Genomic DNA, 15,674 nt, shown 5'->3' on the forward strand with positions numbered 1-15,674 from the left:
GAGAGGGAAACCCATCTCTTCTACTGTCGACAGATAACTGACTACAGTCCTAGACCATGGGGAGGAAGGGGTGGGGGTGGAGCGAGGGGGGTGAGGAGGGGGGAGATGGAGATTTACAGCATGACTCCACAGATTGCTTCAAGCATCAGAATTTACTGCACAAGTTGCAGTGATGCAAAGCAACAACTGTTATTAACAGAAACTTAGCTCAACTAGAATCCTTATTTTCTAATTACACTACAAGTTATGCTAACGGTAACTACTTAATAAACAGGCAAAGCTAGCTCATTTACACTAACTGTAACGACCCAAACAAATGAACTAGACAAAACAAATGTAATTGATCTTACCCATGCATTGCCTCAGCGACCAACGTACATGGAGTCCCAAGGGAGTAACTGCCAGAGGGTGCCCCCATCCCAAGGGGTTCCACAAGTTGACAGACTCACAGTCACAAGTGAAGAGTCAAAGATGGCCTTTGGAGCCAACCCATTTAAACCCTTCAGGGGAAGGTGGAGGGGGAGTTGCTAGACCAGTTGCAGTTCTCTTCATGCAGTCACAGTCCCCAGCTCTTGGCTGCTGCACGGTTCAACTCTCCTCCATCAATGATCGTACTCATAGTCATGGGGTGGGGGGAGTGGCTGAACATCCCCAGCGGCAGGCTAGCTGCCTTGAGCACTCTTCAGCCCTGAAGTAAAGAGTTTGAGTGACTGCGAATGATTGCTTTACTCTTGCAGTGGTGGTCTCAAGGAGAGAGCCCACAGCTGGCGTAAGGAGGAGTTAATTCCAGTCCACAAGGATTAACACTGCCCCAGCAGTGAAAGCAGGTGTTGTCTCCCAAGGTCCTTACAGAAGGAGATTAGTGCAGACCACCATAATTAACCCTGCCCCAGCAGTGGGAGGAGGCTTTGTCTCTCAGGGTCTGGTGCCCAAGAAGGCCTCATCTCAAAGTCCTGACATCCTCCCTTTCAGTCTGAAGCACAGGAATGCAGACCGCTGGGAAATGGCACTAGGTTTTGGTGTGGTGGGGTGCTCCCAGCTTCCCCCTACACCTCACCTCGGAGCACTCCCCATCTCCCCATCTTGGTGGGGCTCCTCAAACACAGCACTGCGCTCTCCAGACATTTCCTGATCAGAGCAGCACAATAGTGGGGACACCTCCATCCTCACCACAGGGAACGCCACCACTGTGACATGCTGCACCCTCTGATGCCACACAGAACCAACATGTGCCTCTGCAGCAGGGACACATAGAAGACAGGACTAGCCATGGCAGCAGGCAGCTGACCCACCAGGGGCCCCAACACACACAAAGCCCAACTCTCCTGACCTTCCATTCCCCTTGTGTCCTCTAAGGCCTTGCAACAGGTGCTGCCTATGTACTGCCAGGCACAGCCGAGCACCTGCCCACTTCCCACTGCCAGGAAGCAGAGAGCAAGAGCTCTCCCAGAGGCTCACCATGCCAGATCTTGTCTCTCTTTTGCCTCACATGCCCTTACAAGTGCATACTCCCAGCAGGTGCCTGCTGCTGGCCTCGGGGCTTCTGAGTCATCAGTTTCCTTAAGATAACTTCCCCAGCCATTTGCTACTGCGGGCCTAGCAGGTCCTCTGACAAAAGAGACCTCCCAATCAACATCCATGCCTGTTTGCCTGCTGCTGGCCTCTCAGGGACTCAGAAGGAGATGACCTCACAGTCACCACCACAGACATGTCTCTGTCACTGGTCAACAAGCCTCTGAGACAGCAGGCACCTCACGATAACTTCCCCCTCCATGTGACAGATGCTGACCTCTCAGCTGCTCATGCAGAAATGAGCTCCAAAGCACATGGCCAGCCATGGACCTGCTGATGCCCCATCAGCTGCTCATTTGCAAGTCACCTCACAGTCCCCTCTCCAGGCACAGCTCTGCTCTGATCCAGTCAGTTCAGCAGTAACAAGTGACCTCACCATCACCAGCCAAGCCTTGTTCCTTCAGCTGGCCTATCAGGTACTCAAGCAGAAGTGACCTCATCATCAAGAGTGGAGCCATGTGCCTCCATCTGGCCTGTCAGCTACTGACAAAGAACTGATTTGATACTAGTTATTTTCTGTCATAGCTCTGGCAGAGAGCTGTGACCTCCCTGCCCACACCCTGGTTACACAGGTATTGCTGCCTGCAGCTCCCCCTGCCTCCTCTGTAGCTCAATCAGCTCCTTAACAGCCTCCCTGACTCCCCTCCTGGCCTCACAATGCTCACAGCACAGCAAAACACCCTTTGGATACGAGTTACTACCCCAAGAGAGGACTACCTTCGGCCTATGCTTTGAGAGCTGCACAGGAGCTGCAGGACACACCACCGCCACCACACTGGCCAGAGCCAGGTCCCAAAGGCAGACCCACTCCCAGGGAAACCTGGCCATGGATTGCTCCCCACCCTCCACAAGAGGAGGGAGCTGGCCCCACAGGAGCCCTGGGGCTCAGGGCATCTCCAGCCACAGGACCCAGGAATCCTGGCTGCTACCTTGTCCCCTAAGACAGATCAGACCCTCAGGCAGGGCTCTTGTGGCATCCACACCCTGTCCAGCTACTCCCACAACTCAGGAGCAAGAGCCATTTTTTGCAGTTAACCATCTCTGAGCAAAACCTGGGGCAGCAGTTCCTGATGCCCTTATCCTTTGTGGAGAATCACAGGAGCATTGGGAAGAAGGAAAAATGGTCTCGGCTGATGGGCTGGGTCCTCCACCTTGCTTGCCCCCTTGCCCTTGGCTCATCTGCCCAGCTGGAGAAAAAGGTCGCCCTTCCTGTCTCATCACCCCAAAATCCTCTCCAGTACATCCCTGCTCCTCTGACTGTCAACAAGAGGCCCAATGTACATCTTCTTCCCCCTCCTTAACCCTGGATCAGCTCCAACGGGCAGCAGTGGGGAGCACGTGAGCAGTGCTCATGTGGGAAGTAAGGACACGGCTGTGTCACTGGGGAGACCTCCCTGTGATTTGGCATATCCCGCTGTGACCCCTGCTTGTGTCATTTGGGGGGGCTCAATAGGTCACTGCCATGTAGATGGCATAGCCAGGGAGAGAGCTGAGACATTTCCCCTCATGTCCTCTGGATCAGTCCCTGCTCCTCATGCCAGTCATGTTCCAAAAATTTCCAATACATCCTTCAGGAACGACTCCAAATGATTCCAAAGGCTCTGAAATCTCTCAGATGGGGCACTGGAGAGGTCACTTCTGTGGCCCTGCACTGACAGGTGTCTGCACTGGGGAGACCTGTGCAGTTCCCTGGGCCTTGGGGATTGGTTTGGGGTCTGGCCTTTTTCAAGGACAAGATCAAAGGCATGTGTTTCTGCTGTGGGCCGCTCTTTTTGTAGAAGTAGAATGCGGGATAATATGGGGTAGGATATCGTCTTCCTCCATTAGGAACCAAAGCAGGCTCTTCGGTTTTAGAAGTCCTCAGCAAGGTTTCCGGGTCTGAGGCACTTAAGAGAGAGATGATAGGCCAGACAAGAGCAAACATGTCCTTAACACACGTCCTCTGAAGGGCTTTCTTCAGGACCCTGGGCAGCAAACCAGGGGACATTTTCCCATTTCCCATGAATGTTGGCCAGGTTTCCTTCTGACTGAGCCTGTGGAAAGGTATTTCTCATGTTGGACCTCAGTAGGTCCGTGGGCTTTTCAGTATCACCTCAGGGCAATGCTTCTCCCCTGCGTGCAGTCCCTGGCACCCCGGATCCCCCCCAGCATCCTGGCTCCTTCAGGGGGGCTGTACAGTCGTGGCTCCCTGCATCTCCCACTTTTTTGACCCTGGGCTTCTCAGGACATGCCCCCACGCTGCAGTGCTGCTGCCCAGGCTCCATGCAGAGCCCGTAAGGCTGTGCAATGCCTCAGGACCTGTATTTTGGCATTGTGTCTCTATCTACCATTCTCATCTATCCAAAATGTTTCTAGTAGGGCTCTGTCCCTTGTGTAACTTTTACCTCTTCAGAGGCAGCTTGGACTTAGCATACTGTTGATTATTTTTTAATGAAATTGTATTGTGCTTTATTTTATTATATTTTTGCAATTAAATGAAAAAAAATCTGTGTCTATATGTGGCTAGTTGTCTAAGGAAAGCAGGTGGGAATTGAGGCATATGAGTTGTATTCAGCTGCTGCTTTCCGTGGAAGAAGGTTAGCTTTTAAGACAAGTGATGTAAGACTCAGGTAGCTGATGAGAGCAATGGCAGGTTTGGGGAGATGGAGAGGAAGCTTGCCCATTCAGTGCCTGACCTCTGGCATACTGCTTTTCCTACATGCCCTGACTTCAGTAGGAGACACTCTAGATCAAACACAGAATTGGGAAGCTGAAGAATGATAATCATAAAAAAAAAACTTTAAAAGCATAAAGATCTTGTATATTATTGAAATCTCCATCTTTCAGCTACGCTCCTGAAACTTACTCAGTTAACCATGCAAGACTTGAAGAAAATTATAGGGAGAGATGGGGATCATCAGGATTTTTGCATTTTATTGAGCCCCAAGGTATATTTGGTACTCAGTCCTACCTGCTGTTGAGCGCTGTTTCTCTCCTCCATCTTGACTGTTCAGCACTCATTGGTGCCTCAAAACATGACCCCCCTCACTTATAGCATGAGGAACAGGGAGCTCCAGAAGGCACTGAGGAAACTTATTCGGCTGGTACTAGTTCAGCAGCAATGAGCTACCCATCTCTCCTCACAAATGATTTCCTGTTTTTCTCAAGCAGCTCTTGTGCTTTGGGAGTTCTGTCTGTGATAGTCATGTTTGTGCACAAATATTTGAATTGATGACGCTTCTCCAGAAGCACAAATCCCCTCTGTGTGACCCAGAGGCCTTCTGTAAATCTGCCTATCACCATGTCAGAGCTGGCCTCCCAGGTAGCGTCTCTGTAATAAAAGGGGATCACCTTACTACTGTGCCTGAAGGCTGGGCTCTTCTTCCCAACTGGAGCCAAGAATGTGCTCAGGGAATTTCACATGAAAAGGTCCTGTTGCCATACCTGGGATTCCAACGAACTAAGGGGCATCAGCTTGTCAAGTGATGTGTGTGGGAAGAGGGCTGGAAGCAGAAGCCCTGTTGTCCCAAAATCAGGGTTCTGTTACCCGGTGTGCAAGCAACCAATAGACACACAGGGTCGAGATATTTGTTTATTTCATTTCTGCACAGAGATGGGGGCTAGGTGGTAAATCCACAAAGCTAGCACACCTTCTCCCCCTCTCATTCTTCATTTATACACACTTTTCAGGGAGTGAAAAAAGATTTTTATACAAATCTTTCTATTGGTTACAGTTTCATTACCTCAGGTTATCGCTCTGCGCTTGCGCTTTCACAATCTTGTTAATTAGCATAGGAAGCGAAGAAGAGGCAGTAACATCATTATCATGTCATTTCCATCTCATTCTTTATTTAGTGATGTGAAATTTAATAGGTTAATAAGCCTTAATGAACCTACGGTCACTTCTGGGGTATTCTGCTGTTTTTGTCTTACCTACCCTTAAGTTTATTTACAAAAGAGAAACCAGGAAAAACAGAGCAGAAAACAAGCAAGTCGGAGCCGCCAGCTGTAATTTGCCCGGCTAGAGGCCAGCACCCAGCTGTGCATGCCGTGTTCAGCCTCTGCGGGACTGCGCCCTGTGGGCAAGGGCACCGCCTGCGAGGGTGTCAGCCTCAGCCCCGGCTCACCTTCCCGTAGGGAGCAGTGAGCCTTGGGCTGCCTGTGAGCTGGGGTGCCCAGCGTGAGGGGGTGTCCCTGCGGCGTGGAAGCTTTACACAGCTCTCTCCCGCAGAGCAGGGGGCTGGAGCTGCCTCCTGCCGCGTCCTTCAGCTTTTTCCTCCCCTCTCTGACATGCCCGTACGCTGTGCTGCTGGTGCAGCCCTGTCCATCTCCTCCTGGCCTCCGCCAGGAGCCCTGTGGCTGGAGGTTTGCTCTGTCCCCCACCCCCTGGAAAAGACCCACTTGCTCTTTACAACAGAACAACCTAGGACGTGCCCCACTGCGTGCTGCAGTTGCTAGGGCAGCGATGACGTGCAGAAGCTGTCCCTGTTAGCTGGCTCGCTTGTCTGATGACAGCACAGAGGCAATCGGTGACGTGTGGCCGATGTCACTGCCGGCTGATTGTGACCTGCCCCTTGGTGGCAGAGGGCCAGCAGCCCCTCCCAAGGCCCCGGGTTATTGCGCAACCCTGCGTGGTGCTGTGCTAGCCTGCTCCCGGTTGGGCACGGTCGTCTTCTCCTGAGGTACCCTGTGTACCCCAAGGGCGCTGACGATGTCTTGTGCCTGGGAGAGAAGGTCCAAGCACTGCTCAGAACTCAGGGAAGTAGCTGCTTACGTCCCCGACCTCATTTTATCTGAGGACTTGAGGCACGAAGCCCGTTGCGTTCAGAATTTTCATGGAGTACTGCTCTTTGCGGACGTCTCAGGTGGGTCCAAGGCTTGTGAAGGGTGGGGGTTGAGAAGAAGTCAGAGACACGAGGCATTGGGGCTTTCTGGGCCTTTGGGAGCCCCGGTGCCACCTCTGGTGGAGAATGCATCAGAGGAGGCCTCTTTGCTGCTGCCATCTTCCACTTTGGGGGAAGCAGAGCTCAGAGGTGGCTGACGTCAGGAGGAACAAGGGGCTCCAAAAGAGAGGAGGCCTGGAAGAGGCCGGGAGTCGGCTAGTTGGGCTCAGCAGAGGTACCCAGTGCTAGGCACTCCTCCACGGGCTGCAAGAGCGCGTGGGCCAGGGGCCCCTGCTCCAGGCTGTGTGGTGTGGGAGAAGGCACGCTGCCAGGAGCAGTGGCCAATGCGAGAGTGGTGGTTTCTCTTGGGTGGTGCAGGCTTGTTGTCACAAGCCAGGTCAGGGCACGATGTAATGTGCACGCTCTCTGAGGTGGGAGTGTGAAGCTGGCGGCCAGGTAGGCACCTGCTGATTCCTCTGTGCCTGTTTGTGCCTCTTTGAGGTTTCACTGCTCTGACAGAGAAGTTTAGCCAGAGCGTCAGCCTCGAGCGGGGTGCGGACGAGCTAACGCAAACGCTCAATGACTACATGGGCGACATTGTGGAGGGTAAGTGCCGTTCTGCAGGACTGTCTGGGACGGTGCCATGAGGCTGCTCTTTGGGAGAGCAGAGAGGTGCGCTAGGCAGCCTCCTTGCACGTGCTGGGGGTTTCTGTGGGCGCTGAGGGCCACCGAGAGCAGCTGGGCTCTTGTGCTGGGGGACACTGGTGCTGAGAAATGGGTGTGTTATCTTCACTAGCTCCTTTGGGCAGTGCCCAGTACCATAGGCACCAGTGCTGTGGTGCCTGTGAGCAGTGTAGAGGCGGGGCTGGAGCTGTGCTTTCCTGAATGGTGCCCCACCAGGCAGCACTGCCCTTGTGCTATTCGGGCAGCAGAGTGGCTGCTTCTGTGGCTTGCTTGAAGAAGGTGTAGAGGCAACTCTTCTCTTGCTTTCTTTCGCCTGCAGAGCTGCTGGGCTTTGGAGGAGACATCTTGAAGTTTGCAGGTATGTCCTTCTAAATGAAACTTCTCTCTGTCTGCTGCCACTGCAGAGGCGTGCTAGGGGAGAGGACAGAGTGAGCTGTGAGCTGGCAAAGCCCAGAGGGGAGGCTCTGTTGGCACGCAGGTGCTCCTGGGGAGCTGCCATCGCGGGCCCCAAGCGGGAAGCTGCAGTGGGACAGGGCTGGTGTGGAGGTGTTGGGGAGGCAGCCTGGGAGCTTGGGGGTTGAGGCAGCATGGTAGGAAGGAGGGGATGAGAGAGGCCTCTCATCTCTGCCCTGAGTGGGACCGGCTGCGGGGGTGCCCATGTTCCTGTAGCCACACTGTGCACCTTCATCCTCTGTGGCTGCTGTTGTAGCTGGCCTGGGGGAGGGGAAGGCATCCCTGTGCCCAGAGAGCTGTAGTTGAGGAGGAGGCCTTCCGACGAGTGCATCTTCCTCAGCACGCCTGCCGGTTCCTGCTGTCCGTGCAGGGGGGTGCAGCTCAGTGAGCGTCACGTCTCACGAGAGCCTTCCGCCGTTCCCCTGCTTTCTGCAGGGGATGCTGTACTGGTGCTGTGGAGAGTGAGGGAAACACAGCTGAGAGACACCATCAGTCTGGTGCTGCAGTGCTGCCGGCAAATCCAGGAGAAGTACAGCGTCCGTGACACAGACATGGGTCTGAAGCTCCGACTGAAGATAGGTATGGGGTGTGCTGGACTAGCCGTGCCGTGTGTGGCTCCATGGCCCTGTGTAGTGCTGCAGGGTGCTTTTCCGCCTGGGGGAGAGGTGGTGATCCCTCGTGGGGCCAGGGAAACCTTCTGCCTGGAAGGCTGTAGTGTGCTCTCAGGCAGCTGCTTACAAGCTGCCTGCACGCACCCTGAGCAGATGGCCAGCAAAGGTGCTGGTGTGCTGGGCCTCTGGGGTGCTGTGGCTGTGAAGACTTTGTCAGTGTCAGCTTCACGTGCCTCTTTCTAGGCACCCGTTTCAGGCCCCTCTGTTGGCAGGCCCCACTTTGTACCCCCTCCCCATCGACACTCCAGCTGGACTCCGTAATGAAGGATGGGTGCCTCCAGCTGAAGCAGCTGAGAGCAGGAGCCTGTCTCCAGGGTTGAGCTTGAAACGAAGCCTGTGGAGAGTTGCCACTGCGGGAGGCTGCAGAGGTGCAAGTGCTCTGTGCCTCAGTTGTGCTTGTCTCTCCCCAGGGATCTCTGCAGGGCACATGTCGCTGCTGACTGTGGGAGACCGCAAGGAGCAGCACTTCCTGATCCTTGGCAAGGCCGTAGGTGAAGTCTGGCAGGCGCAAAACCTTGCAAATGCAAGTGATGTTATCCTGTCAGCCAGCTGCTGGGAGCTCTGTAACCAGAGCCAGGTGAAGAGCAAGAGAGTGAAAGGCCAAGGAGCTGTGAAGGTGGGTGAGATGGCCTCTAGAGCTGTTTGGGGCACCTGGAGCTGGGGGTGAGGGAGGAAGGTGTGCGAAGGCTGAGGAGCTGGGCGTTGTGGGGGTTGTAGCTGTAAAGTGGAGGTGGAGAGCTGTAGCTGTTGCCCTTCCAGCCGAGGGTTAGCTGTGGATTGTGCTTGCTGGGTTTGCGGTGGGGTCAGGAGGGAGTGTCAGGGTTTGGCCCTGCTAGGGTCATGGCGGGGTTCTGTAGACGTCAGGGTGCGTGGCTGATGGCTGCACAGCTCGTGTGCTGCTGATGCCAGCGTTTGTCCCGGTGTAAATCCAGCAAGGTGGCTTTGCTACACGGAGATCTCCTCCTCTTCTCTGGGAAGCGAGGGCGGGATGGAGGGAGGGTAGGACGCGTGCCCTGGGACTCCTGGGGAGGCCGATGGCAGTGCTTCTGCTGCGTGTGCCTTCAGGTTACAGGTGTGCAGAGGATGTCTGTGTCGGAACGCGAAGACCTTTTCTCCAAGTTCACACGAGCCCAGCTGAACTGCCGTTCTCCTGAAATGCCAGGTGAGTGCCCCGGCTTTGCCTTGTTCTGTGCCTGCCCAGAAAGATGGGGACTGGCTTGCGGAGGGGCTGCTGGGGCCTGGCCTCTGCCCTCTCCCCCTTGCAGTTAGTTAGTGGTTGTGCTTGGGGCGCAGCTGCGCTGCAGCAGAGGCACTGGCTGCTTCCTGCTGCTTCCAGGGGACTGCTGTGGCTGAGCACCTGCCAGAGGAACACACGGGCAAAGGGCGGAGGATCTTTCTCCCCGAGCTGCAGTGCCAGCCCCTGCTTTGCGAGGCCCCCGTAGCCAGGCTCGTAGCGCCCTGCTGCCAGTGACCGCGTGTGTTTTCCTTGCGTAGGTGTCCTGAGGCCTGCTGTTACCTTGGCCCCTCATCGTGCTCAGGGGAAGGTGCTGAGGAAGTACATCCCAGCCAGTGTCCTGCGCAAGGTATGGCCACGAGTGCTGGGAGGTGCCTTTTGGGGGAGAGGGAGGGGAGAAGGAGATGTGTGTTGCAGAGCGGCAGTTCTCCAGACAGCAGGTAAGGCAAAGAAAATGCCCCTGTATGCAAAAACCTGGGAAAGGAGTGCTGCAGGGGCCAGAAACCTGCCGACTGTGTGCTCCTGCAGAGAGCGCCGGGGGTGAGGGCGGGGTGGATTGCCCTCTGCATTTTCCACTGATGTTGTTCTGGCCATGGCCCCGGGGTAAGAGAGGGATGCCTCCGGAGCGGTGACAGCGTTGCTGAGGGTGGCCCCTTGTGTCCATCCATGCCCAGTGCCTTCTTACACCATTGTAGGTCTGCCTCGCGCAGGCTGACGACTGCTTTGCGCTGCGAGGAGGCTTTCTGCATTCCTCTGAGAGCGCCCGCTGCTGCCGCTCTGTGCGCTCTGCCTTGGTATCTGCTGCAGGCAGGAAGCGCCCAGGGCGAGCTGGCTGGTGGAGGTGGCCCGCTGCTGTCTTCCAGATTGACGACAGACAGCCCCTGGCGTGCCTATCCGAGCTGCGGCCGGTCACCTGCCTCTTTGTGAAGCTGCAGTTTGCTGCCAAGGTCAACCTAACGCAAATCTGCAAGGCTATCCAGGACAGCAGCGTGCTGATTTCGGAGATCCTCCGTCCTCACAAGGGCGAAATCAACAAAATCTCCATGTTTGATAAGGTGAGCGTGGAGGAGCAGTGCCCCCGCGCACGAGGGCGAGGGTGGTGGTGGAGAGGAGGGAAGCGGCTCTGTCTCTCGCACGGTGGGGAGAGGGGAAGCAGCTCTGCCTCGGCGTTGGGAGCGGTACCCTGTGTCCTGGGGTGCCCTGAAGCTCTGCTGCGGTCGGCGGAGGCTGGAGTCTCAGGGCGGGAAGGGTTTGGTGCAGGCGTTGCGGCAAGGTGTGCTGCCTCTGTCCTCGGCAGGGCTGCACGCTGCTGTGTGTGTTTGGCCTCCCTGGAGGAAAGCTGCCCTGTGAGAGCGTTTGCGCCTTGGAAAGCGCGATTAAAATCTCCACCGCCTGCTCCGGGAGGCTGGGGAAAATCGAGTGAGTGGGGAGGCATGCTGCCTGGGACGGCCTGGGGCGGGGGGTGCGGAGGGGTGCCAGAGCGCCTGGCTGCTCTGCACATGCAGCCCGCTCAAGCTGGCGTGTCCGCTGCCGGGCTCTGCCGGTCCCCGAGGCCTGCGCTGCCGGGGCAGACGGCAGAGCGCAGGGACGTGGGGAAGGGGCGGCGGTGGGCAGGCAGGACTGCGCACGGGCGCTGCTGAGTCCCTGCTGCTCTGCCTGCACCTCAGGGCAGTGTCCGTGGGGGTCACCAGCGGGATGGCGTTCTGCGGAGTCGTCGGCCACCGCGTCAGGCACGAGTACACAGGTACGAGGTGTCCGTCTGCGGAGCGGGTGCCCGGGCCGCGTCTCTGACAGGAAGAGGCAGAGTGTCGGGGAAGAAGCTGTGGGCCCTGGGCGCCAGGCCAGGACGAGGGCTTGGCCTGCGGCGGCGCGTCGGGAACGGCGGAGGCGGAGCGGGTCCCGCCGTACGATGGGGGACGGGCTGTGAGCCTCCTTGTTGCTCTCGCTCGTGCTCAGCAGGGTTTTGTGCTGGCCTGTGCTGCAGGGGATGCAGCCGGCAGCCTGGAAGGGTGGTGCGGGTTGCTCTCCTGAGGACATCAACGCGTGCTCTCTCTCTGTGGCAGTCATGGGCCAGAAGGTGAACCTGGCTGCCCGGCTGATGGAGCACTACCCGGGGCTGGTGTCCTGCGATGCAGCGACCTACGCAGCATCCCGGCTGCCCCGGTCCTACTTCAAGGAGCTGCCGAAGGCCCAGATGAAGGGGGTTGGCGATCCTGGCACTGTCTATCAGTACCTGGGGATGTCGCAGAAGCTGTGAGTGTGCTCTTTGAGCAGGCTGCTGGGGGCGTGGAGGCACACAGGGTGCAGCCTTGGGGAAAAAGAGGAGCTGTGCAGAAAGAGGCCAAGCTGCTGCCCTCCCCAGGCCTCCCACCACTGTGGCTGAGAAGAGGGAAAGCCATAGCACGGCCGTGCTTTTTGCCTGTTCACCTTGGTGCCTGTTGCTGTTGAGAGAGTGGGAGTGATGGCGTAGGGGTGGAGAGGGCTCTCGGGAGTCCGTAGGCCCAGAGGGGCCTGTCAGCCCCTGCCCAGAGGGCCTGCAACTCTGCTTTCTGCCCTGTGCTTGCTTGCTGGCATGCAAGTGCAATGCAGTGGCAATTGTGACCCACCCAGGGGGTATTATCTCGGCTGCTTCTGAGCAGGAAGCTCTTGGAAAGCACTTTGGTCCGTGCTGGTCCCCTGGGCAAGTGTGGGTGGCCAGGCCTGTCTTCTTGCTCGCTTGCTGGTGAAACTGGAGCTGTTCCTCTGGGCCAGGCTTGTAGGTTCTCTTTGGATGATGTTTTGGCCTCTGTTGCTTGCACGTTGATAGCGTGTGCTGTGCCAGTGTGGGCAGAAGCCCTTGGACTTCCATGTGCTGGAAGTTTTCCCTGTGCTTGTTTGGTGTTTGCACTCTCTGCTGAATGAGCGTGAACTTTGGTGGTGGGAGCGTGGCCAGGCTGCCATTATGCTCAAAAGAGGAGCGGGTAGGCAAGAGTGTGTCCTCAGCTGCACGCATGACTCTCTGTCCTCCAGCTTCTGCCTCCTTCACTGACTTTTGTTTTTCTCTCCCCCTGCTAGCATATTTGGCCTGGATCTTATGGAGGAGAGGTCAGAGTACGGCCCCTTGCTCGGTAGGTGAATGCCTTGCTCTTGTGTATGCCCATTTCTTGCCCTTGGGTACCTGCTAGTACCAGCCTGGGAATGGAGATGCTTTTGCAAGGGATGGTGTTGCCTGCAGTGGCCATCAGGTTTAGGCTCATAGCTCGTTCGTAAGGTTGGAGTTGGGCCAGAAGTGGAGGTGGGAATCAGAGTGAGACGCCTAGTGCTTCCTGCCTTCCTGCACCATTAGCGTGTCAGGAGCTTTCAAGAAAGCAGTTGCTCCCAGGCTCCAGCAGGAAGGTGGGGCTGTGAGTGCCCTAAGGCAGGCCTAGCTGCAGAATTGTAGCTCTTAGGGTGGGAAGGAGCCCTGGGTGCGGGCAGGCTCGCAGGTGCGGTGGAGGGAAGGTGCAGTGGCAGCAAGAGGGGAGGCTGCCCAAGGTTGTTGGCTTTTGAGCTCGCTGCAGCAGCTTGCTTTTTGTCTGCCTTCACAGGTCGCGAGGAGGAGATTGCCCTCTTTGAAAGTGCCTTGAAAGCCTACAGGACTTGTCACGAAAGCAGCATCCTAGCATTTGAGGGTGTGCTTGGCTCTGGAAAGAGCCATTTACTCACTGAGCTGGCATTTTTAGGCCAGGCTGCTGGCCACAGGTGAGTGTTTTGGAGCGCTACGTGTGGGACACTTCCCTTGCCCATCCACTGATGTTCGTGGCATCCTTGAGCCCCTCTGCTAGTGCTGCTGGCCGTTGGCCTGCAGCATCCCTGAAAAGCCTCCTGGAGCCGCTGGTATGGAGCAGCTGTACGCTCTCCTACTACGTCTCGCGGGAGCTGGAAGTGGCTTGTGGAGCCAGGGCTGTTGCTCTTGCAAACTTAGGCCAGGCAGCAAGGTCTGGCAAGAGCCCAAGCTGCGTGCTTTTCATGCACCTGGAGAGTAAGGAGAAGAAAGATGCTGGGGGAGGCGGGAGTGGTGTGGTGGAGCTGCCAGAGAAAGGCTGCTTGCCCTTGGGCTTTATCCCCAAAGGCCCCTGGGGTGGCCAAGGCTTTCCGTAGTATAGGAGGCAGATGGCAAAGCTGTGGCATTCAAACACAAAGGCCCAACTTGCTCAGTCCTTGCTTCTTCAGCTGGCAAGTTGCTGAGCAGGGGGAGGTGCTGAGAGCTGTGGAGACACCGGGTGTGGTGGTGGCTCTCCCAGGGGCTTGGCAGCAATTGCCCCTCTGTGGCTTTTCCTTGTAAGACGCGGGAAAAGCTTGGCCCTCTGTGAAGCACTTGGAGGTGTGCGGAAGAAGAATCCGTCTGGGGCTGTGTGTCCAGAGCTCCCTTGCAGACAGCCCTGGATGACGTGCCTCTTCTCTGACAGTTTTGCCTTGGAAGTCTGCAGCTCTTTGCGTTGCTCTCTGAATCTCGGTCCCTTTTGCTTTTGCGTGGCAGGGTGGTGGCCGTGGAACTGACAGAGCTAAACCTGAAGCAGGTCTACTCTGCCCTCCGTATGGTGCTGGCCATGGCCCTGGGCCTGCAGGCATGTCAATCGTGCAGTGCCAGACAGCTTGTGCTGCAGGCAAAGCTCCAAGGGCTGATGGCAGAGAGCAGCTACTGCCTCCTCAACGACATCTTCCTCGTTAAGGTGAGAGCGAAGCCCTCTCTGGCCCTGGCAAAGGGCTGCTTGTGAGCTTTAGTAGTTTGGAGGCTCTGGTGGGGAGTCGCTTGGCTGCCTGGAGGGAAGAGCAGGGGCATATAGCGCAGGCTTCTGTTCCTGAGCGCGGTGGGCAAAAGGCACTGAAGAGCAGCTTGGAGATGGGGCTGATGACCTGTGTTGTCTCCTTGCAGCTGTGTTGGGGAGAGGGCTGATGGTGAGGCCAGGAGAGGCATTTTGCTGGGTTGGTGTTGTGTGGTGGGTAGGTGTGCTGCAAGCCCTGGAAGGCTGTTTCTCTATGACTGTGCTTTTCTGGGCAGTTTCCCCTCTCGACGGCAGTTTCCCAGATGAGTGGCACTCAAAGGCAAATGGAGCTGGAGTTGGTTTTGAAGAAAGTGCTCCAGAAGGTGAGCTCTTCTCTCCCTTGGGGGTCAGAGAAAGACACCAATGCCACAGGCGGAGGCTTCAGGAGGAGAGTGGTGGGAGCTGGCGGGAGGACGATGTACCTGAGTCCTTACCCTTCATAGCCCAAGCACCCCTGCCCATAGCCCCGATACCTTTACTCCCATAAAGTTGGTGGGAACGTGCTTGGGAGGAGCAACAAGGTTCTTTCTTCTGTCCTACTTTGCACCAGAGGCCTTAAAGTCTCAGAGAAAGTGCAAGCCAGTAAGATTCTGAATGCCTAAGTAGCTGGGGAGAGGAAAGAGGCTTCAGAGCATTCTCTCCGTCTCTCTCTCTCCCTCTCTGTCTGGAGAGGGAGAGAAAGAGGCCAAAGTTGCTGCTATGGAGGCTACTTGAGAACCCATCAGAATCCCCCCAGAGCAAGCTGTTTGTTTCAGACTGTTGAAGAAGATGGCGTTGTATTTGTCATCGACAACGCCCACTGCATCGACTCTCCCTCCTGGAGTCTTATGTGGAGCGTGCTCAGGGATGTCTCAATCTTCATGGTGATGAGCTTCACTGCCAGTCACTGCAGAAGACAGAGGCTTTGCCAAGCTGCCGTAGACATCCTGAAGCTGCCAAAAACCAGTTGTGTTCGTCTGGGAGAGCTGAAGCCTTCCGCTGTAGTGCAGAAAGCCTGCCAGGCGCTTGGAGTTGTCAGCCTGCCCCAGGATCTAGAGACGTAAGTCACAGGCAGGGCCTGTGAGCTCTTGCTGAGGGCTTGAAGCTGTGCAGAGAGGCAAAGGGAATGAAGCCCTAGAAAAGGCAGTGCAGAGCTTCTAGAAGGGCCAGTGCCTCTAGCCAGTGGGACATACTGACAGTCGTGAGCTGCGAGTGGGCAGCTGCCTAGGCACAGAGCACAGGAGGTGTCCAGCCTCCTGTGTTGCACCGGAAGGCAGGAAGGAAGTGGTCCTGCACGCTGGCATGGCTCAGGGGTGGCAAAGGCATTAGTCTGCGTGGTGAGGCTTTGAGGGGTGATTCACTGGGGCAAAGGTTCTCACTGGTGCCGGAAAGCATCGAGGCTGTTGGGGACACGAAGGACAAGGCTTGCTTGGGG

General features: G+C 56.5%; 1 protein-coding gene across 1 annotated transcript in view; it reads left to right on the forward strand.

Annotated features, from left to right (window-relative positions):
- LOC134154491 (adenylate cyclase type 10-like) overlaps positions 1-15,674 on the forward strand; it is a 57,265-nt gene that overhangs the window by 28,969 nt on the left and 12,622 nt on the right. The window contains exons 5-20 of the mRNA XM_062601162.1: positions 6,281-6,416; positions 6,936-7,040; positions 7,438-7,476; positions 8,007-8,150; positions 8,653-8,858; positions 9,308-9,404; positions 9,737-9,825; positions 10,340-10,531; positions 10,774-10,895; positions 11,144-11,220; positions 11,540-11,729; positions 12,531-12,583; positions 13,043-13,196; positions 13,975-14,167; positions 14,497-14,583; positions 15,016-15,299. Of these exons, the coding sequence (XP_062457146.1) occupies positions 6,281-6,416; positions 6,936-7,040; positions 7,438-7,476; positions 8,007-8,150; positions 8,653-8,858; positions 9,308-9,404; positions 9,737-9,825; positions 10,340-10,531; positions 10,774-10,895; positions 11,144-11,220; positions 11,540-11,729; positions 12,531-12,583; positions 13,043-13,196; positions 13,975-14,167; positions 14,497-14,583; positions 15,016-15,299 (2,168 nt within the window). The remainder of the gene's footprint in view (positions 1-6,280; positions 6,417-6,935; positions 7,041-7,437; positions 7,477-8,006; positions 8,151-8,652; positions 8,859-9,307; positions 9,405-9,736; positions 9,826-10,339; positions 10,532-10,773; positions 10,896-11,143; positions 11,221-11,539; positions 11,730-12,530; positions 12,584-13,042; positions 13,197-13,974; positions 14,168-14,496; positions 14,584-15,015; positions 15,300-15,674) is intronic.

This window comes from Rhea pennata, unplaced genomic scaffold, assembly GCF_028389875.1.
Source record: "Rhea pennata isolate bPtePen1 unplaced genomic scaffold, bPtePen1.pri scaffold_32, whole genome shotgun sequence".
In the NCBI taxonomy this organism is placed as follows: domain Eukaryota; kingdom Metazoa; phylum Chordata; class Aves; order Rheiformes; family Rheidae; genus Rhea; species Rhea pennata.